Source organism: Aulonocara stuartgranti (assembly GCF_965226115.1).
Source record: "Aulonocara stuartgranti genome assembly, chromosome: 18".
In the NCBI taxonomy this organism is placed as follows: domain Eukaryota; kingdom Metazoa; phylum Chordata; class Actinopteri; order Cichliformes; family Cichlidae; genus Aulonocara; species Aulonocara stuartgranti.
In genome coordinates, this window is record NC_138954.1 from 10202137 (window position 1) to 10224661 (window position 22525).

The 22525-nt window shown below is 40.3% G+C and overlaps 1 protein-coding gene and 1 long non-coding RNA gene across 4 annotated transcripts in view; one reads left to right on the top strand and one right to left on the bottom strand.

The window, feature by feature from the left end:
* Positions 1–72: 72 nt before the first annotated feature.
* On the bottom strand, positions 73–21276 carry LOC309694649. 2 transcript variants are annotated; one of them, XR_014272946.1, is made up of 4 exons: positions 21112–21276; positions 20498–20574; positions 20075–20188; positions 73–114 (listed from the first exon to the last, which is right to left on the bottom strand). It is a non-coding gene; the product is annotated as an uncharacterized lncRNA (long non-coding RNA). The 2 variants fall into 2 exon arrangements; XR_014272947.1 differs by lacking the exon at positions 73–114 and adding an exon at positions 8063–8237.
* Positions 6010–22525, top strand: part of st6galnac5a (ST6 (alpha-N-acetyl-neuraminyl-2,3-beta-galactosyl-1,3)-N-acetylgalactosaminide alpha-2,6-sialyltransferase 5a) — a 68082-nt gene continuing 51566 nt past the window's right edge. The window contains exons 1-2 of one of the 2 annotated variants that reach the window (XM_082514833.1): positions 6010–7050; positions 7822–8031. In XM_082514833.1, the coding sequence (XP_082370959.1) occupies positions 7036–7050; positions 7822–8031 (225 nt within the window). In that variant the 5' untranslated portion in view covers positions 6010–7035. The remainder of the gene's footprint in view (positions 7051–7821; positions 8032–22525) is intronic. The other variant, XM_082514832.1, reaches the window with a different exon arrangement.

Here is a 22525-nt window from a genome sequence, read left to right on the forward strand (position 1 = left end):
ATGCACTGTTGCTCATTCGCCCCAAATGGGGCAGTGTGCCTGCATTAAAACACGCCTGCTCATCATTTGTCACTGGGCCCAAGGGTAATGAACGGGGTGAATTGGATGTACTCTCTAATTATGGAAAGGACAAAAAGCCAGTATGATTCTCTTGTCAAAGTCCCCCTCCTGCAGCACCGTGGGGAGCAGCTTTCACTCATAAATCAGAGGCGGGATTCAGATCTGCATCGGATTAGAGACAACATAAAAGGGAGAAATATAGTGCAGACGTGGGCCACAGACAATCAGACATGGCATGGCCTATGGCAAGTAATAACTAGGCGACTGAGCATGCCCGCACATTGAAGAAGGCAAACACCTGCCAATCAGCATCCTTCATTGTCCGCATACTCAGCAGCATTACAACTACCATCATCATCATCATCATCGTGCTGGCCCTGACAATCAGATTTTGCAGCGTCATAACCTCAGTACTCCAGGGATCATTGCAGTCGATCAACATGCTCCAGCTGCTGCTGGCATGCTAGATTGCTTGCGGTGGTGATTACATTTTAAATTTGTATGGCTTCTCATGGTCTGATGGTGATGGTAAGAGTATATAGAGCCGAAGCGCCCACACAGCAGAGATCTGCACTGGCCCCTCATGAATACTCAGTGGAACTTGTTTTAAAAGAGAGCACAGTTAGAGTTCACAGAAACCAGACTTTTTATAGCACGCAGGGGGGAAAAACCAGTTACTACTTTAACGAGAGCAGCTGCAACAACTGACTTCTCTGTTTCTGGCTTTATAACAGTTTCTACAAACTCACAGTGGAGGTTTGATCCTTTTATCTTACAACAGATTCATGTATAATGTAAAAGCACCAGCATAACATCCAAGCTGTAGTAATCCTGGTCGTGGCATTTCCACAAAAATAAATCCGTTCATTTAAATCCTTTGGAGAAGTATTAAATGCCGCAATAGGCTGCACTAATAATGAAGATACAGAAGAATTCATTAAATCCATCTCTGTAAAGATGGATCGAGCAAAGCTTCCTCGTGTTCATATTATGCTGCAAATTTTCATTATTTTCCAGCTTTCAGTTTGAGGCATCACTCTCCTCTCGGGACTGTAGATAAAACCCGACTCGGGGGGGAATTAAAGTGAAGGTGTTGCACAGACGTCCTGCTTGCTTCTACGTGCTTGTGTAGACTTTTGTAACACTTTTGTCTGGTTTCCCAAGAGGGAATATGAGCACAAAAAATCAGACCGTGTTGTCTTTTAATCCCCTGGAAGTTGAAGTCAAATGTCTGTGGACGTTGTTATGGGGCGTTACAGTTTTACGTCACAAATATGATTGGGATTTTAAAATTCACGACATCAGCAGCAGCAGTGGAAAAACAGCCGCCGAGTAAATAATTTGTGCTCCTGAGAATGCTTTGTCGATTTGCCAAATTGCCCACGTTTCCCCAAATATCCCCGCTAAAGCTCAGAGATATGCATGCCCTCTAACCACGCAGCAATCGGTGCACTCTTCGAAAACAGACTTTCTGTGAAAGTCCTGTTCTCATATGCTGTTTTTGTTATTGTTGTTATTGTTCAGCCTTCCAACCTTTCGCTGTTTTATTGCACATTTTCCCCCAGTGACTCAGATGGCAACACTGATGTGAGTTATTGCTTCTGGGAAGTCTCTCTTGCGTCTCCCTTGGGGATCTTTTTTTCATAAGCAGATTATACACAATCACTAGCAAATGGGGGTGAAACATGCAGCCACTCCTCTCTATATTTAATGCTGTCATATTGTCATATGTGGTGCTTCGTGCAGAATGGAATTGCTGGAAAGCTGCTTAAAGCTGGTTATAATCTGCATATATATATTTTTTACCTGAGCAAAGATTAAAACTATAAACAAAATGAGCCAACAAGTGCTGCCCGTGTTACTAAAACCTTACATGTCTTCTTCATCTGTGCCATTGAACTATTTTGCTGCTCAAAACATATTACAAAAACATTATTCAGCCACTCTGTTGCTCTGGTTGACATCTTCCTTTATTCCAGTAAACAAAGATGTAATTTATGCTGAGTCATGAATTGTAATTGAGTTGTTTTATGCCAAAGCCACACCGCTGGTTTTTTATGGAAGTGACAACCTCTGAGGCCAAACATTTAATAATTTAATAATAATAACCTTTATGTCCCTAACGTTTTCTAAGGCAGAGTTAAAAGGTGCTTCAAAACAGTGACCAAAAAGTGGATTAAGTGCCAAACATATACATCACTAAGATATATGCATAACAAGTTGTAATAATATGAGGAAATGATAGATTTTAATGTGCTCAGCTACAGAGGAGCATGGCAATGTTATATCGAGTCAAAAGGCACTTGTGAAATGCTGGTTAAAACTGAGATGTTAATCAAAGATGTAAAACTCCGATTGCTTCGGATCAGTTACTTACTGAGCAGCACCGTTAGAAATATGATCAGGACCAAGAACAAGGACTTGAACATTATTTGAGTTCAGGTACATAAGAAATAGCGTGAGGCAGAAATGCTGTGAACCCAGATTTTCTTCCAGACTGGCTAAGTTATACAACTGGCAGTAAATGGATAACAGTGCTAGAACACTTTACATGGGCAAGGGGCGCCAGACAGAAACTGAACAAGATCGGTCCAGTGACTGAGATCTGTGGGAAACCACGAGCATGAGGACATTTTGTGGAGTAAAATTGTAAATGGTGACTATGCTGTGTGATAATATGAAAACCTGTAGATCATCTACTTAGGCTAACCCTGTTTTCAAAGTGCTGTATGAGCCAAAAACATCCTCAAAGGTAGGCAATACTTTCTCTTTAATACAACTGTACATGAGGGGAATTTAAAAAATAATTCACCGAGGCCTCATCTCAACTAATTTGGATCACTGAACTGGAAATCTCAGCTGCAATTTGTCCTGTCTTTGTTTTTTTTACTAACAACTCTTCCAGGAAGCCCATACTCTAGTTATGGTGAGTGAAAATCTAGTGTTGCGTTTTACCTGATATTGGTTAACCAGTCTGTGTGCATTTATACCTGTACAGTATATATATACACCTTGCTAATCATGCTTTAGATCAGTCCAAAAAACCAAAGGTGACCACGTCCATCTTTTCCAGAGTATATACGCCACACAACTTAAGCAGTTAAGCAATGACTCTTAAGTCAATGACTTAACTGAAATCTCCACTTTATTAGCTGGCAGACTTAACAAACAAAGGCAGAGCAGAGCTGGAACAGAATGACTAAAAAACTAGTCTTGGCAGACCCACAAACAGGAGTACACACAATATGAGAGGAGATCACCACAACAAACAGAAGAAAACTTAGAGCTTAAATGTACACATAAGGAAATCAGGAGATGGAACACACAAGTGAACAGAGGTGAACTAAATCTGACTAATGACACATGGGAAGCAAAAGTGAACATACACAAACACGATAGGGGACTAACAAAATAAAGCAGGCAGCAACGCATAGAGACTCAGGTGAGGCTGACGCTGGGACTGGGGAATAATCAGACATGGAGACATGATAGATGGAGAAAACCAAAGAACAAAACAGACGTCAAAAGGAGACGCTGAAGACAGAACACAGAGACGAGACACGAAAAAGAGAAGATATATGAACGCAACCAAGAACCAAAAACTAGAAATTTAAGTTACAAAACTCAGAGGTTCTCAAAAAGTGAACATAAGTATTTCATAATCCTACAGAATGAATAAAACAAATTATTGACCCGGGATTGTGACGAGGGCATGGAAATAGAAAAAAAGTACTTTAATAAACAGATGACATTTTTAAAACAAGCATATGATATATATTACATTTTATTTTCTGCCAAAATATATTCTGCCTGCCTGGATTTTGACCTCTTTTGAGAATTCTGTTGCTTCTAGTCTTTTAAGATCAAGACATAAGCAAAACTTGTCTTCTTTGGCTTGTGAGGCCAGTCAGTAATATAACACATATAAAAACATCCTCTGAGCTGTAGCACTTGCAGCACTCCATGCCAATAAGATTAGGAGGGGTTGAGTGCAGATAAGTGAGGGAGGGCGGTCCAAGATCTGACACAACAACTTGCAGTCACAGAAGAAAGAATGGCAGACGACAAGATGAGACCTTGTTTATTGCTGGCAACTTTTGTAAAGATCTAATCAAAAGATGTTTTTCTGTGTCATTTGGCTCAACTGTCTCATTTTAACCCCATTCAGTTTTATTTCTATAACACGTTTAATGCACGCATAAAAAAACTAAACTAAATAAATAGAATGTCAAAAAAGTGTAGCACAAGTCAAAACACCAAAGTAAACAATTGGAAATAAACAAAACAATCACAAACAACAAAATGTGGAATATGTCTTGGTGTCAAGGCAAAAAATTATGGGGCACCTAAAGTAAAAGCCAAAAAGTATCTTGAGGTTTATTTTGAAAATGATGGCTGTGTCCTTTAGATTCTGAGTAGGGCTGCAGAAGAGGTCAGCTTACAGGGTTTGAGGAATGTGCTAGCTAGAACTAGTTAGGCTGGTAATTTAATTGGCTCCAACCAGAGAATTTATTTTTAAAAATCTGTTATTTTTTCTTTGTCAACTTGAATTAGAAATGGTTTAACATTTGCAATATTCTTTTTCTAAACTGACTTTTGTTCTGTTTCTTATTCAAATGTTCAGTGATTAAAGATGAACTGTTTTACCTCAGATATTATGATCTCTGCTTTGTGTTGATTTAACTTTCAGAAGTAGCATGACATCCATACACTTATGTAATTAGCAAATAATCTATATCTAAAAAAAAAATCATCAGAGTATGCAGTAGGTTTTTTTTATGTCTTTAATATATTTTTTTCCTTTTTTAAATGGTAAGTTTTCCAACATTATATGTTAATGAAAATAAGACATGCTAAGTTGCATAAATGTTCAATAGATGATAAAATAAAAGCATAAATGTGTATTTTAGACATTTCACCATTATTCTAAAAGATGTGATAGAAAATATCAAAGCAGGTCCATGAATCTCTCTGTTTCTCTACTTTATTGGTATATCCTGAAAATATAACTAGCTGTTAACAAGATTGTTTTCAAAGGCATCCTAGAGTCCAGAGAATCTTAAAACAAATTGATCTATAATTGCTAAGAATAATATGGTTCTCCCGGCACAGTCTGTAGAGCATGGAGGTGATACTGGGAAATAGGCAGGAGTGTGGAAATGCATGAGTCCACCAGCAGGACCGGTGTCTGCTCCTTTGTGTGCAGGGAAATGAGAGGAATACAGCCAAAGTCTCACAACATTACTTCCAGTGGGTTATGTGTATGTTTCTGACCAAACTGTTAGAAACCAACTCCATAAGGCTGGTATCAGGGCCCAATATCCTTCAGTGGTACCTGTGCTTATACACCAGCGCTGTGCAGCTCAATTGGCATTCACCAGAGAACAACAGGACTGGCAGGTTCACTACTGCTACCCTATTCTTCTCATAGATGTTGCAGGTAATATAATGTTTTCCATGGTGTCTCCAGGCCACCCATTCTGGTGTTTTCTGGTGAATTCCAGGCACACTGCAAGGTGCTGGGCTGTAAGCACAGGTCCTGCTTAAGGGGGTCATGTCCTCATTAAAGCCTCTGAGTATCCCACTGGAGGTTATTTTGTAGGCATCCAGCAGTGCTCCTAGTGTTCCTCCTCAAACAAAAGACTTGATCTAATACCTGTCCAGTTGTCACTTTAATTTGAATCAAAGCAGGTAAAACTGATTGATGATGCTTGTTGGTTTCTAATAGGACAGACCAATTTCCCTAAAGTTTAACAGAATTAGATTTCTACTGGGATGATCAACTGCTTCTTTATGTTTTTAACAGTGTATCATTCCTGCAGACACGCTCCATTCATTAATGCTCGTTGTAAGTTCACTGGATTACTGTACTACAGATTCAATTTGATATGATATTGATGTAAAAGTATTTAGTTTTAGGTTATTTATTGGTTTCAGTGTGGTGGCATTTTACACCTAGCTTTCAACAAATTTTAAAAATAAGAGAAAATTAAGTAAAATCAATTATATTTTTAAAAAGTGTGGAAAACTCAAAAACAATGAAAAGGAAATAAAGATTTTAACTGTTTTTAAATCTGTGTTCTGATGCGCTGAATGGAGAAGAGGAAGGATTCATTTACTTAAATACAGCTTTACAGGTTAAAGCAGTTCAGCAACAATGGTGGGTAAAAGTAAAAAGTGTCCTTCACGATTATAGAAATGGGCTCTTTTTGAGTTTTTCCATATCCTATTGCTGGTGCAGTAATGTGTGCAGCTTATGGTTGGATGTGATGGAGTAGTTTAATAAGTAACACCGCCTTAAGAGTCTAATTTCTTAAGGAAGGACGTGATGAATGGGATTCTTTGCAGACTGGAGTACAATCTACAAAGAATCTCTAGTCTACAGTGGAAGTATGAGGAGATCTAAAAACTGAAATACTCGAGTACAGTGTAGTTTGAACATAAACACAGCGCACGAATGAACATGTGGTTTCACCACTGAGTGACAGACATTCAGGGAGTTGTGCCAGATAACGTCTGCACTGTAAAGCCATAACTTCTCTTGTCTTTATAATCCATCCCATGGATAATGCAGCAGACGTCAAAAGATGACAGAGTGGGCTCACTGTACTCTAGTTTAATTGCGCAGATTTACATCAAATATGCCTCAGCAGGAAATAACGTTTAGCAAATAGGTCTTATCACTCTTTTGCAGTAGTCTGTTTAATTAAAAACGCTGCGCCTCCACTCACCGGCTCCTAAAGAACTCGGGGGGCATTAAGACCCAGCAGAGGTACAACAGTGAACATCTGTCGCGGTCTCCTCTGTATGAATTGCGCTTGGGCTCCAGTCTGAAGACACACGGGCAGAGGCAGGCGGGCTGGTACAGCGCGGACGGACTGGAGTGCATTCGGGAGGCGAGCAGATGACGCTGGACCATGAGTGAAAGTGGAGCCTTACGCACTGAACCGCAGCGATAAGACAGCGCGCCGCAAAATGAAGACACCTATGGTAAAGGGTTTTGCCATGTAACCCCGCAGTCAAACTGTTTGTGCTCGCTTTTAAATCCAGCATTGTTCCGTCAAGTGCGCTATAATCGACATAACGCCGCTGTGGCGTACAGTGTCGGATCAAAAGATTAGGATCAGAACAATGGGCGTCCAGCTGTGCGCTCTGTTTGGCACTAAAGCTCCACTACAGCACAGCGCGCTGGATGCTAGATTTGTCTCCGTTTAATACGGATACACTGTAGAAAGTGAACAATATCCGTGTTGCTTTAATATTAACTGATAAGCATTAATTCTAAACTATTTTTTTAAAGAAATAAAGAAAAGAAAACAAATTGAAAGTGCCGTGAGCTGCTCATCCTGTTCATGTACGATTGGCATGAATTCACATAGGTGATTTATTTTTCTTTTTTATTAGAACTTTTACTTAAAAGCTGTTGGTGTCCTCTGAGGTGTGGCACCTACTGTAAATTACAGTACACATGTGCTCCTCAACGCACCTGATGATTAATATTAATGCATGCAAACTAAGTAAAGAAGATAATTAACAGCCTGACAGCGTCATAAACATTAGCTGTGCCCTTATCATAGTTCGATAAAAGCTGTTTTTAAGTTTTTGGTCGCACGTGACATGCATTACAGGAAGTTGGGCTTTTACTGACAAACCAGCGCCTGCTGCTGCCGCTCATCTTGCATGAAGTCCGTAGGTGCAGGTTAAACTCAGTCCGGTGGAACTCGGCTAATTTGCCCGCATCTGCTTGTGTCTTTGTGTCAGCGCCATGGGGTAGCCGTGCTTCTCGTGCTTCTCCTGTGCGCCAGCTTGTTCCTCGTGTACAACGGCAGCTTCAACGGCGCTTCCAGAGACGCCAACGACACGCGCATCAGGCAGCATGAACAGCTGCGGCGGCCCACCGAAGCCTCCGTCGGGGTCGCCAAGCCTCACCCCCCGATCCTCCAGGGATACAACAGCATCATCGACCATAAGGTAAACAGATGTGGCTGAGTGCGTGTCTCATAACGCAGAGAACGGGCGCGTGGTTCGCTTTAACACGTGGTGAATGCCCAGCAGAGTAGGCATCAAAGCTTTTGAAAGTTTTACTTTTCTCCAAACCCCTTTTTTCGGCACTGAATCTTTCCCAGCCTGAGCCGCACTCACGCAAATTTCCTCTTGTCCTGACGACCAGTAGCTGTCTTTAGAGAGAGAGAGAAAGAGAGAGAGAGAGCATCCTCTCTGTCATTTATCACAATTTTCTCCGGCGCTGCGTTGCGCCACATTCAATACCCACCTGTCGTTACTAATAACAGCTTAGGCTACAAATGAAATCCTCGACTGCATTCTTAAGCTCTAATTGATAAGCCCAGGAGACCCGCAGCTAGGTGAACTCTGACGTCATTGTGGGGTTGTATTGACTGCCATCTGTTTACCAAGCCAGGAGAAAACAATCAATGAGAGTACCGGGGAGCGAAGCCTCTGCAAGTAAAGCAGACCCATTCACCTTGTGAAGGCGTTTTCAGTAAGCGTGCAGGCACAGCGTACTACCATGCAGGCGGTTTGGCTGGTGGGCTCTCGCGACTGTCTGAAACAGCTGGATTTAAGAATGACAAATTTGGAGAAACGTTCTGGCCACAATCATTCATTCAGATGTGCAGGAGCAAAACACCAATATGATTTGTGGCTATTTGTAGTTGCTGTTTCTTTAAGTCTTCTTTAATCGCTTTGAGTTGCTGATCTCATTTTGTATCCCTCTACTGTCATATGCCTTAATACTCTTATTACTTATTACTTCTTTTTTTTTAGCCGTGATTTCCTTTTTTTCTTTACTTCCCTCGCATTTTGCATCGATCTGTGCTCATTTTATGTCCATATAGGCTTTTTGCATCCCTTCACTAGTAGTCATTTTTTTATTGCTCTAGTGCAATTTAGGCTCCACTCATTATCATTTCACATCTCTCTGTAGTAGTCCTCTTTTTCAACTGAATTTTATCTTTTAGTCTCTTTTGCACTGCTTTACATTGATTTTTAGCTATTTTCTTTCACTTTTGAGTCATTTTGTGTCTCTTCTATCATTTTTGCATCCCTGAAATAGAATTTTACCTGTTTAATTGTTCTATGCCTCTTTGATATTTTTTGCATAATTGCCCATTTACTTCTGTCTAGACATTTAGTATCTATTCTTTTTCATTGTAATTCCCCTCATTGTTTTATGTGTCTCTGCAATCAGTTTGCATCTTGCTTTACTGATTCTCACTCTCTCTATAGACATTTTGCATCTATCTAAAGTAATTTTACCTATTTTTGTAGTCATTTTGTACCTCTGTTGTTATTTTGTTTCAGTAGTTATTTTTGCATTGGTCTATTGCCATTTTAAATATATTTGATGTCATTTTTAGTCTCTCAGCAGACAAGTTAAATCTTTTTGTTGTCACTTTGTGCATCTGTAGTCATTTTGTATCCTTTCCTTGTCATTCCACCTCTTTCTAGCAATTTTACATCTGCAGTCATTTTGCATCTGAGTGGTTGTTTAATCGAGTTTTAAACAAGAACAGTCACTTCTCTGGCCCCTGAGCTCTGCTGGGCTTGTGTCCAGACGGTGCATACAGTAATCCGTCAGTGGCAGGACTGAAGACACCATGAGTGACAGGCCAATTTGTGCTGCCATCTCTGTCTTAAAAAACAGTATCTGCTACCTGCTAGAAAACGAGCATTAAGTCATCAGATTATGTCATAGGCTGATTTACATATGAGTAATTGGACCTGCTCTTAGATGAGGCTGTGGCTGTACAAATGAGACAAATATGCAACGTGAGTATGTTCCAGCCACATCTGGGAGTCAACCCACTGTTCCTGAACATCAGAAAAAGTAGCCGGGTTGGTAAATGAACTTCTTTTAAATTAAACACCAGAGGATCTGAAGAGTCATTTAATCTTGTGACAAAGTAATCGAGGTCGGCAACAGATTGTAGAACTATTATTCACTAAAAGAAATCTCACCGGTGCAGAAACCAACAAGTGTGGAAACCTTTAATGCTGCCTGAAAAGTTCAGCTGGCAGTTTTCTCAGGAGACATGCTGCTTGTATTTCTTCGTGAGTTTTTCCTCCGAGTAGCTCTGCTCTACAGAAAATGCACGTTTGTCACCTTTTGGGTGTATTTACTTTACATGTCATCATGGTGATTTCCGATCTGTGTTTCTAGTCAGCCCATGTGTGGCAGGAATGAAGACAGCATGACTGACATGCTGATTTAGGCTTCCATTTCTCTCTATATATTTCTCAAGGGAAGGATGTATCGGCTGCTTTTAAAAACAAAAGGGTTTTAAGTCATTATGTTTTAGGTTGTGTCAAATTAGTATCCCAAAGTTATATATATTATCATATTTTAAATGTTTTTTTTTTATTAGATGTGATGAAATTTTTCTCAGTTGTCTAAAATTAAAGGTGTTATTTGGTTTTCTGGTTATGCTGTTAAAACTGAGCAGAACAGCAGTCAGATATTTGGCCAAATCCACACTTTCACCATATTATCCAAATGGCTTCAAAACAAAACAGGAAATTAACATTATGGCTGAATCTGTTAATAACACATGCAAATTTTATTTGTTTAATATGCAATCACTGTTATTCACACTTTTTCTGTGTCTGTGGTATCTCAACATGAGTTTTACACCTTAAATTTGTGGACACATTTAGTAAAAGGCTGTTTCTTTTCTTGTAGTTCATGTTTAGTATTTTGGATCTTTTCTTACCTTACAGTGACAGTAAAGCGCTGGCAGGAAATTTGTGACATGCAACAAAGATCCCAGTTAAAGAGTTTGAAGCTTGTAATTGGCTTCCAGGGTGGTTTATATACAGAGGGCCTTTTTGAGTCATTACTTCTTTAACAGTGGTTAAAAAACTTGGTTTTAGAGTTAAGGTGAGAAGACGATTTTGTAAAGAGAGGGATGTGTGGTTGCAGCCTTACAATACACCTCTCTATGCAGAAAGCTAATGCAGTATTTACCAATACTGCAAATGTGATAGTTGTCCATGTCCACTCTGGAGTCCAGACCACAATTTGCATGTAAGAAGTAGGTACATTTGTGCCCGACACTCCTATTCTGCTTTGGAGTCCAACCTTTAATTGTATTATATCTGTGAGATTTGTGCTAAATATGCTTCTTTCAAATATGGGAAAACTTTTAATGTTGTGAATTTGATTTAACCAGTGTGGGTTATGGACCTCGTTTAATAGAAAACATTCAAATGCAGTTAGGGTTAGTATTTACCCAGAGGTGCAGTCGATGTGCCACTGGCTGTTTAGCTCTTTGACTCTGACTTGGAATTATTGTGCAGCTAGGTCACATAGATCTCTCCAAAGTCAAGCAGAGCAAAAGTAAATACGAAATGAGTCATTGCTGTCATATTTTCGGAAACCCAGGGCACGCAGCACCATCTTTTTTTTCTCACTGCCTCAAATGCCAATATTCAGTGACCATGCATGTTTTGATTTGATGAGGATTTGTCTGTAATGCGTCAGTAAGCCCAGCTAGGGATGAGAATTGATTTCCCTCGAGTGAACTGGAGCAGCCGAGCATCATAAGTAAACTACTAATTTATTTTTTCTCTTGGCAATAGATTTTTTTGACATTTTGGCAACAAGGGATATCAATTAGGGCCGGAGCACCACTGAACATCATTTATGCTGCTTGAAACCTGCTATTATGTTACCCGTCTTGTTCTCTCACTGCAAACTCCAATCAATACTCTATGATCTGAATGCGCAGGCTACTATAGCGTGCAGCACGGTAAAGTCTTCAAAAACTTTCCGTGAACTTTTTATGTACCTGAAAACGTGGCTGAGGTTTTTCTGTGTGTATTAAAGTGTAAAAGTTGTTGGCCTTGTCTCAAATGTGTTCTCCTGCAGTGTTGAATGATCATTGTTTGGGGAGAAAAAAACATACTGAGTCGAACATTTGTCTTCCTCATCTTTGCTTGCTGACCTCGCCGCCATATTGATCTCTCCAAGATATCAGCTGGCTGGCACACGGGCGCAGTGTCAGTCAGCCTTTGACCGCTTCACTTTATCTTCCACCAGAGTATTAAACTCATGACAGCCCAGAAACCATTTGGAATCTTATATATCTTCTGCAGACACTTGGCCAAGATGCTAAAGCATTTGCCAGAGTCCTTAAAATGATTTTCTCTATGACTGTTTGAACCATCTTTGAAATAAATAGATGAATAAATAAATGCATGTATGCATTTGAAATCCATTAATTATTTCATAGCCAGAAGTTTCAACACCACATGTTTGATTCAGTTCAGAGTGAAAGGTAATTTATTTTGAGCTACACAGCAGCATTGGTGGGCCTGGACTTGTGCTGTGAATGAGAGTGACCAGATAAGAAAGCAGAGAAAGAAACTTAGGGTGGAGATGAAAAGGGAAAGAAACTCTTGTAGAGTAAGGGCAAAGAGAATGAGAGAAAAGGACAAAACTGGGGAAGGGGAAGGACGAAGAGAATGATAAAAGAGAATATAGGAGCCAGGAAAGGTTCAGCCTGAGAGAATGAGACAAGAGAGTGAAGGAGGAGGCAGAAACTGACACAGAAGTGAAAGATGGAGTGAAATCCCTAAGGGTTTCCTTTCTTCTTGCACTATCCTGCTTTTTATTTTCTCAGTGAGAAGGTGGAGGAGGAGGAGGAGGACTGGAAACCACTCTTGTCTGTCTCTCAGTGGAGATAGGAGGACAAGAAAGCGTCTGTCTTCCTCTGATTGCCTTCCTGACACCAAAAAACATGCAAATTTTGTAAAAAGTGATATCCTGCATGTCAGGTCTCCACCTGACATGCAGGATATCACTTAAGAAAGGGAGGCTAAGGTCCTTATATGTGGCTGGAGAGAAAGGAAACAGGTGGATTTTTCCTGTGATTAAAGGTCAAAACCAAGAGAAGCAGCCTGGTTGCTGAGTAGCTGATGTTCTCCAATATAAACTATTTGTTTCTTTCATCTACAGTTAAGTGACACCTCTCATTTCTTTGTATTTTGCTTGTATTACCTTGTATTTAAGTGGTCTTCAACAATAGTTCATTAGGCTTTCTGGAAGTCTCTTAATGTATCTTTGGACATTGGCTGCTTTTCCCCTCATTTTTAGTCCCGGCCTTGTACTTGACCATTTTTACATTAATGTTTTTGTTGATTTTTATGGCCACCTAATAATGACCATTCAACCTTTAAAAAAACACACAACTCCGACAATGAAGAAGTGATACATCTTCAGGAACTTGTTACTAGCAGCCTGTCACAATTTCTTTTAATGAATTTACTAAAAATGACAAAGATAACAGTCTGATGGGCATATAATAGTATTTGTGCACCAAAATGCTGCTTTGTAAAGGACTATGTGAAGTGCGTCCGTAAACTGCACAAGTAGAGGACAAAGGAAGAAGTGGCAGGCCTAAAAAACTATCTACAGTAGGCGAACCTGAGAGATGCATCTGACCCTGAAGCCTCTTCAGAAATTGTATCAGTGGAAGGACCATTAATAAGGAAGGGAAACGGGGTGAAAAGGCTAAGGTATGCCAAATTACACAAGAACTGGACTGAAAATCAGGTCTCACCAAATTGGATGTTTTTGGTTCAAATCTTTGTCAGTATGTACAGACGAGGTCAGAATTGAGGTACAACACTCAGTGTCTATACTCATCTGTAAAACGTGTCACATTATAGGGCTGCCGTTCAACCAGTGGTGTTGGGGATCTTATCAAAATTGATGGAAATATGACTGCAGAAAAGTGCCATCAGATTTTGATCCACCGTAATAAAATGATTGGCAATAGCTTAATGTTTTAAAATTTCAATGAAACACACTGCCAATGCAACCATGCCTGGACAGAAAAACCCACAGTGGAGCGGTAGCGGTATGAAAAGAGAAAAAAAAAAGAACGTTTGGACTCTGCTAGCATAATTGACAGGTTTTTGACAGGGCTTCCACACAAACGCATAGCAGGATATGAAGCATCGCCAAATATGTTTCCAAAACAACTTCCTTCCTAGAAAATATGGTGAAGAATATCTTCCCTTTGGCTTCACCTGCACAAGTGCCAAGGTAGGTTTCCCCTGCAGAATTGGTTTTCCCTGCGTCGGGAGCACACACTGGGCTCTCCAAATCACGGACAAACAGTATCCCACATTCTTGATTTTTAGGCCCAAACATTTTTCTTTTAAAACAAAGGGGGGCCTAGCAAAAAAAAGTTTGGGAATCACTGCATTAAACTACATGTTTAATATTTGGATGAAGATCATGGTTTGGGTTAAAACCATTTTCAGGATTAAATACATTAAAATGTTTCACTCTCAAGGTTTCTCCGGTGCCGAGCTTCAATCCATCAAAAGATGATGGCACCAGCAAGCATTTTATATCCACTTGCTCAAGGGCTATTATATTATGTAATAGCAGCTTACACAGATGACCTATTGAGTGAACTTGTTAGAGAAGCAGAATCTCTCATTTCCCCATATTTGTTGCCTGCCAGCATTTTTCTGAAATCAAGGTAAATTCCCCCAAATGATCTTTATTTAAAAAAAGTTCAACCTTGACTTCTTCAACAGGAATTTTAGCAAATGAAAAAGGTAATTTTTCATTCAGTGTGAAATTCAATGGAGTCAATATTAAAGTTGAGAAAATGCTTAGCAAAGTGGCATTCATGAGGCCCGGTCTCCTCTATAATGATTTAAAACTATTCTGTCAATCAAGCTTGCTGGGGAGCATCACGCATTTGCGCCCCGGGGTCTCTAAGCTGATGATCTGGACATGTCAATAGCTGATGTTAGGTTGGAGGTTGTGCTTGTTGCAGTTAATGTAACCTCCACCTGCTCACGTCTCAGCTCTGACTTACTATACCGCTTTTTTTTTTTAAATTGATGTTATTCATCGCCACCTTCACCATCCTGACAACATGTTGAAGTGCAAATCAGTGTTCTGCTTAAGACAAAGAAAAGTAGTGTTTTGATGACATTTTAAACCTATAATTTAATGTCATTTCATCGCATGCTTTCTGCCTCTCCTATTTACACACTCAGCAGTTTTGGTGTCCTGACCACAGACTGTACATAAAAGATGTATGTACCCACCTTGATGTGAGAATTTATTTTTGAAATTTGCATTTTGGATTTCCACCTTTTAGCATTTTGAACATTGTTGGGAGCCAGCCTTAAGAGGTAACTGGAAAAATTGTAGATTTTTAGTACTTTTGTGGTGGCTTTTTTTAAGCCCCAGAGGTTCTTACTTAATTGGAAGTTCATCAGTTTTATAAGTCATAAACCAGTGTGTTGCCTTATGGTGGTCTGTGATGAAATTCAAATAATTGGGCAAATTAATGAGGATCCACGTTCATTAAAATTTATCCAAAAGCTATCACTGACTTTCACTAACGACATAAATGTCACCGCTTATGTGGCAATATGTGATTGCTCCTCAGGGAATCATAATAGCTCACCAAATCTTGTAATATTAGTATTTTTCTTTTATTTGTGCCGCCCTCAGAGCCGCAGCTCCAGTATGGCCAAAAAAACAGAAACTGTTGTGCGGCAGCAGCAAGCAATCCCACTGAGACAGCACAAACTGTGGTCAGAGTGGATTTTTTTAGACATATCAGGGCTGGAAATACTCTGACTAGGTACACTTCGCTTGAAGGCATGAGCATGCGAAGCCATCTGTGCCAAGGAGACATGACAAGGCATCCTTCCCCCAAACGCAGCTTTAGTGACAGCTGGAGAAGTGAGACGTTTGAATATTTCATCTCAGACAGCCACATCTTCGCTGCGCAACGAAGCTATTTTTCACTGTTCATTAGGATTTCGCTCTGCAATCAGCCAGCTGGAAAGCAAGACAGAAAACTCCCCAATTAGGCCGTTATGGCCAAGGACTCTGTAGTCATCTGATGTGAACTAACAGTGTTTGTGAAGTCTGCAGGGCTGTGTGGAAAAAGAGCACAAACGTGTGTGTGTGAGAGAGTTCTGTCTTTGTGCTTTGTACCATTCACAGGGTTTAAATTACAACACAAAATGAAGGAAACATCAGTGACAGATAACTGCTATTTTTATGCAAAGACAATGTTGGAATACTAAAACGGCTCTCCTGACTGAAGAGAGGAGAATAGTGGTTTCGTTATGCCACAGTAGTCCCAATTGGAGCATAGTCTTGGAATTCAACTTATCTCCAGAGTATTCTGCTCCCGCCAAACATAACACAGCTCCAGGCTCTTTCCGGTGCAGGCCTGGAAAGCAATTACTGGTGAAGGGTGGGGTGGAGGGGAGAGGAGACTGCCTCTCGATAAGCATTCCCTCAATGGAGTAATCTTGCATTTCGTGCCTTTTGGCATTCTGTGGTTAGGGAATCACTGGTCAAGTTATACATTTTTAACATAAAGGATGTGGAGGGAAGATTTCCCGAGGCTTATGCCATGAGCCGAATGGTGATTTAAAGCTTCTCTGCGTTTTAATCTTTGGTAGATGATAGGCTTTAGCATGTGGAGCACCTTCGTCATTCAGCGCCAGAGAGAGCAGCAAAGGATCTGAAAAGGTTAAACTATGATAAATGGATCATACCTTGTGGCACAACATCAGGAGATAGATGATAGCTGCTGCCGTTGTCATGGTTAAGAGCAAATGGAAGACGACGGCTGGCGAGAAGCACTACAATAAAACCGAATTTCTTTGCTTTTCTGTCATCTGGCTCCACAGACACACGAGGCCCGCAACATTACTCAGCTCTTTAGGCGTGATTAATGAGCGTGCCCTCCATGGCGCGAGAGAGAAATGATCCAACTTTTTTTTTTTGTATTTGGCATAGTCTCCTTCTCTATGCCATGAGCATTCCTTCTCCAGATTAGAAACATATTGGATGCCAAGGTTATTAATTATGGAGACACGGGGTTTGCCTAAACAGTGTGCTTCTTGTCCAAAAACAGAGCAAAGGAGCAGAGCTCTGTTTTAAGTTTATAAGTGAAACAAGAAAAGACAAAAGAAAAGTTGCAGAAGAAAGTTTAAGTTTTAAGCACCAGACGGCCGAGAAGACAGAGGCAGCTTCTGTAGCCCTGCGGTGTTTTGCTGATGTGACATTAAATCATTTCCTGTACCACGTTGTCTGCCCTTCAGTCGAAACACTCCCAATTACAGAGGCGACTTTGATGTATATCCCATCATCCCCCCCTCATTGAAGAGATGGTGTCATGGCTGTTCGACAAAGGCTTTCTTTGGTATCCCGCTCACTGATTACACTTCCAGAGGTGCCGAAGAGTAAGCAATTTTCCCGGGTGCATACAGAGCTGCTTCGGGCTCCTTTTTCTTCCTCTCTGATGGAGGAGCTCTGCATTAAATCAAATTATATCAATACCAGCATCTTGTCATGGGAACCTAAATCTCTGTAGTGCAAAAGAGGCACTGCAAATAGTCCAGCCCATGTCAAAAACAATTTAAGATGAAATGTTGTTCACTGAGCTGGAAATTGTGCATATGATCCATATCACCCGGCCAATATTGGGCTTTTTTCTTTGCTGTTTTATTATTTGTCAGGTTTTCTAAATGAGTGAAACACATCAGATCAACATGCACATTTTGTCCTGAATCTGATTTGTCAGGGTCACTTGGTCAAAATTGCTCAAGTGTGACTAAAGCCAGTTTAAGCTGGTAATTTAATGCAAGCTGAACAGCTCTGATGGAACAATTGGAATTGAACCTGCAGTATGAATTTAGTCTGGACACCAGAGGCATTCTGAATGTTCATGGTGGACGTTATCCTGCTAATGCTCAACCAGAACAAGTTGCCGAGACTTTGTCTGTTATCGGACCGTATCAGACAAACGGTCCTGAGCTGCCATAACCATAATCTGAGAGGAAGATGCATCTTATTGGAAAAATGGGATTCAGTCTCCTGAAACAGTGTTTGAGTCACTGTGAAGGTGAAAGAAATGGCTCTATCAAAAAGGGGGGGGGAAAAGAGCAAAAGAGATACAAATCCTGCCTCTCTTGTCTTTGTCCCTGCACAGCTGACCGTGAATGGGCTGTGAATGTCAGGTTTGGAAAGTTACAGATTGCTTATCGGCAGTCAAATAGCTTAGCAATCTCTAACCACTTCATGCATCCAGAGGGCCAACTGGATAACTATCAGATCTAAAAATTGCAGAGTGCAAATGCAGCCAAGAAGCATTCAGACTTGAATCCAGTCACTGAAAAGGTGTAAATGCATCCATCTCGTTGGCGTTCTTTCACAATCTTCACACCTTTTGAATGTGACTGTGTAACAAAGAAACAAATTGAAATGCCAAAAATGTGTCTTCAGTCAAAAATCACCATGTTTCCACCGCAAAACCTGCACTGTGGTTATGAAACAGACGCCATAATCATGGCACTGTTTCCACATCAGACCCTGTTACAAAGCAGAAAGTGTTAATTATGTTATTGCATAAAAAAAGCAAACTAAAAGATTATGTGTCTGTCTTTTAATATGATCTTTAACTGACAATTTGATTTGGGTTTGTTGCTGTTAACCTGTACATAATATGCGAGTTTACTCTCTGCAAAAGGCAAATCAAGGTTCAGTATGAGTTTATCTGCTTCTGAGCCGAACAATGCCCAAAACAATGAACAAAAGCTTACTAATCAGCGTTCCTCATTCCTAACAATAAAACAAAAGGCAAAGAAATTAAAAGTCTGAAATCTAAGATCTGGAACAAAAAGAAAAAAAAAAAGGGAAACGTGTTCAATAAAAAAGGCTTCTCAATCCTGTTAACTGCTAATAAGTGCTCGATATTTACTCTGTACTGTTTGCAATTATAAGCTCACAACTAACAAGGCTATCAAAGTCCAACGTTATGTTGCTTACACAGAATTCTCAAGGCTATACAAAGAACTGAACATCGTGTCATTCGTGGCAGCATAAGACTCTCTGCATCTCTCACTGATGAACCATGATTTTTCCATAAAATGTGACAGCTGGAGTCAGAGGAAGAAAATCTACCTTTTCATTTTGTGTTTTTTTTTCTGAAGGACTAGATTTTTACTTGTTTGGCTTGCATCTAATTGATTACAACCTCATGTACAACTGTTATATTATGATTTTTTTAATTTAAAAAGTCACATCCAGAAAGCTTCCTTTTGCTAAGAAGGAATGATGTCCGGCTTACATTTATGAAGCACGCTGAGCAGACCTCATAGAGGTGATGTGAACTCTGGTGCTATTTTTGAGTCATTGCGAAGTGTCTCAAGATTGACAGTCAACACAACATCATTCAGCTGTAAGTAATAAGTAATCTTTTCAGGAGCTGTCACCTGAGAAGCGTAAGTTACTAAAATTAGATTGAAGTCAGACACTTTTCTCCAAGCCTCCGTAGCGACAAAAGCAGCAACAAAAAGGCATTTTTAACAAAGAAGAGCATTTTATTTGATGCCACAACTTGAATGTGTCATGGTCCTGGGTCGTGTGACCCAGTGTGTTATGCTTAACCTATTTTGATGTTTATTGTTTGCTTAGGTTCTTTAAGGTAGTCCAGCCCTTTTTGTAATTATGTCACCCTTGCATTACGTCTCCCTTGCCCTTCGTGTGTTTATGTCTGTGTGTCTTGTACTGTCAAGTTCATGCTGTCAGTTATGTCACCTCCCCCTGTACTACGTCTCCCCGGTTCATGTCTCATGTTTCCTGTTTTACTTTGAAGGCCTGCATTCACTGTCTGTGTATTCAGCTCACTCCTCCTGTCCTGTCGTTAAGTTCATGTGTGTCAGCTGCGTTCCCATGTGTGGCCACTTCCCCTGATCATCCCTCATGTGTATTTAGTCTCTGTGTTTCTTACAGTCTGTGTTGCGTCGTCTGTGTTATCTCCCCTACCCCTTGTCATAGTTTCCCAGCCTTAACTAGTCCTAGTTTGTACTTTGTTTAGCCATAGTTTTCCCAGTCTATGTTCAGGTTTTCCCTCAGTTGCTTTGCTGCCTTGTTCCTTAAGTTTTCGGCCCTAAATAAAGACTCGCCTTCTGTTAAGTCCGGTTTTTGTGTCCTCACCTCTGTTTGCTCTTGGGTCCTCCACTCACTCCACACGGTCTGCCCCGGTGGCCCGTGACAGAATGAAAGGGATCAAGCCAGCAAATGGACGTGATTTCTATCTGAGGCCCAATTCTGTGCTCATGTTAAAAAAAAACGATAGAAGGTAGAAAATGGAAAATGTTATCTGTGTGTAAGAGTTGATCACATGACAAATAATCCCTTTTGATAATACGAGGCATTTCCACAAACATGTGTGATGCCTGTGTCCTTTTTCTTTCAGCGTGGATAAAGGAGATTTCATAATGCAGAAGATGCAATCTCAAAATCATAATAAAAGCAACTAAAGCAGCAAAAACTGGTCATTATACAAAGGTAGGGTTAAAAATACGTCTTAAACCATATCAGTAAACAAGTTCCAGTCGTCTCCTAGTGTGATCTTACTTGGAAATCCTCTTTTTGTCACGTCTCTGATCACACGTTGTCTCCATTCCTTTGAAAGCCAAGGCGTTAGTGGCGGTCTGCAGTGAACATGAACAGTAAAGGAGGGAGTAATTTTAGGAGTGTGGAGGAGAGAATTGTCCTTGCAGCTCTCCCTGTTCTCACACTTCTTGTCAATCCTTGAAAAAAGCAAGTGTGACTGTTCGTTTGTTTGTGCGGGAAAGTTCAAACCGAGGCATTTCACCACTTCACGATTGTCCAAACATCAGCTCCAAAGTGGCTATACTGAAGCCTGTAAGAACGGTGATGAACCACTCACCTCCATCATCCTTGAGAAGTCAGTAAATGCAGACTTTAACTATCCAAAGGTCCTGTCCAAGCCTCAGCGGTTGCAATTGGGTCATGCTAATATATAGGGCAGGGGTGCTCACACTTTTTCCGCATGTGAGCTACTTATAAAATGACCAAGTCAAAATGATCTACCCACTACAAAAATCCAAAACATATACTTATTTATAAATATATTGAGGATTCTTTATATCTACAATGTATACATGCATAACCGCAATATCCAATATTTCACAACACAATTAACTATGTAAATTTTTTGTCATTACCTGAGTTTACTCTGATGACTTGCACTGAATTGAATCAGCCAGGGATGCATAGTCCGGACAGTAGCTGCTGACGGCCAGGTTTAAGAGAAAAAACCGAGAGCTAAAAATTGGAGTTAACTCGCTGACTAGCTTGTCAGTTTTACTACACTTCGCGCCGCTGTTTGCGCATGCACAGCGACCTAAGCGTCAGAAAAAATCTGATGTCATCTGACTGGCTTCCCTGTATCAATCAAGTGACGGGATGGATGATAGGCTGGCATCTATTTTTTTAATGCCATGCGATCTACCAATACTACCTTTGCGATCGACTGGTCGATCGCGATCGACGTATTGAGCACCCCTGATATAGGGAAACAGCTGAAGTTCCCATAATTGTCAGTGTGACTAAACTGATTTTGAAGGTGTAGTTGGTGTGGTCTTTTTCCTAGTGGTTTTGCAAAATTGCATTAAAAAAAACAACGCAGTTTTAATCATATCAAACTCCCATCCAACTCAGCAAAGTCCACTGAAAATAAGCAAATCACAAAGAAGCTTTTCCTGAAAAGACTTTAAAAAAAAATGGAGTTGAAGCTGAGCACCGCCAAAGGGCACTGAACAGCTTTAAGAGGAACTAAAAAAACAAATGTGTCTGCACAGTGCAGCGTATTTCAGACAGCCTTTAACATGTACCTCACAGCTGCACTAAATGTGCAAAGAACAATTAGTGCTGGTCTTATTATTTATATTTCCTTTTTTTCTTGGTGGGTTTTTGAGCCGTTAATACGTCAGAACAGTGGAGAATGGACATGAAAGCTGGGACAGAGCAAGGGAAGACATGCAGTAAATTACTAATAACTTCACTTCATTGGTGATGATCAGACGTTATTGTCTTTTTGTAATAAAAATTTCATCAGGGATCAGTGAGCCCCCTCCTCATGGCTGGGTGTGAAATACTTTTAATACTTTTCATTTTTATTTTTAAACAGATGCACACAGGTTATCCTTTGGCATCTGTGCTGTGATGCATAGCAGTAAACCAGTCTAACCACCAGCTCCTCACACAAAGATGCTCAGGCAGGACCTGTTTGGATCACATTGTAACGCATCAGCCACCTCTGGTGTAAATGCGCTACCCTTTTAACAGGGATGATGGAAAAGTGATGATGCTTTAACCCGAATTACATTATTTTTTCCTCCCTACACCTAACCCAGTAGGTGAGTGAAAACAAAACTGAACCATTAGTGAAACTGCACTGCTTCTTATGACAAGTAACATTAATTTTAATGATCCAATGGCTTTTATGGGAATAGCAAACCTGGTTTTGTTGTGTGGGTGTGTTGTGTTCCTGTTGCTCCTCCTCTTGTCTTTAGGGCTATCTACACAGGAAGCGACAGCAGCAGCATGGTGACCAGAGACCATATGAAGTCAATGATT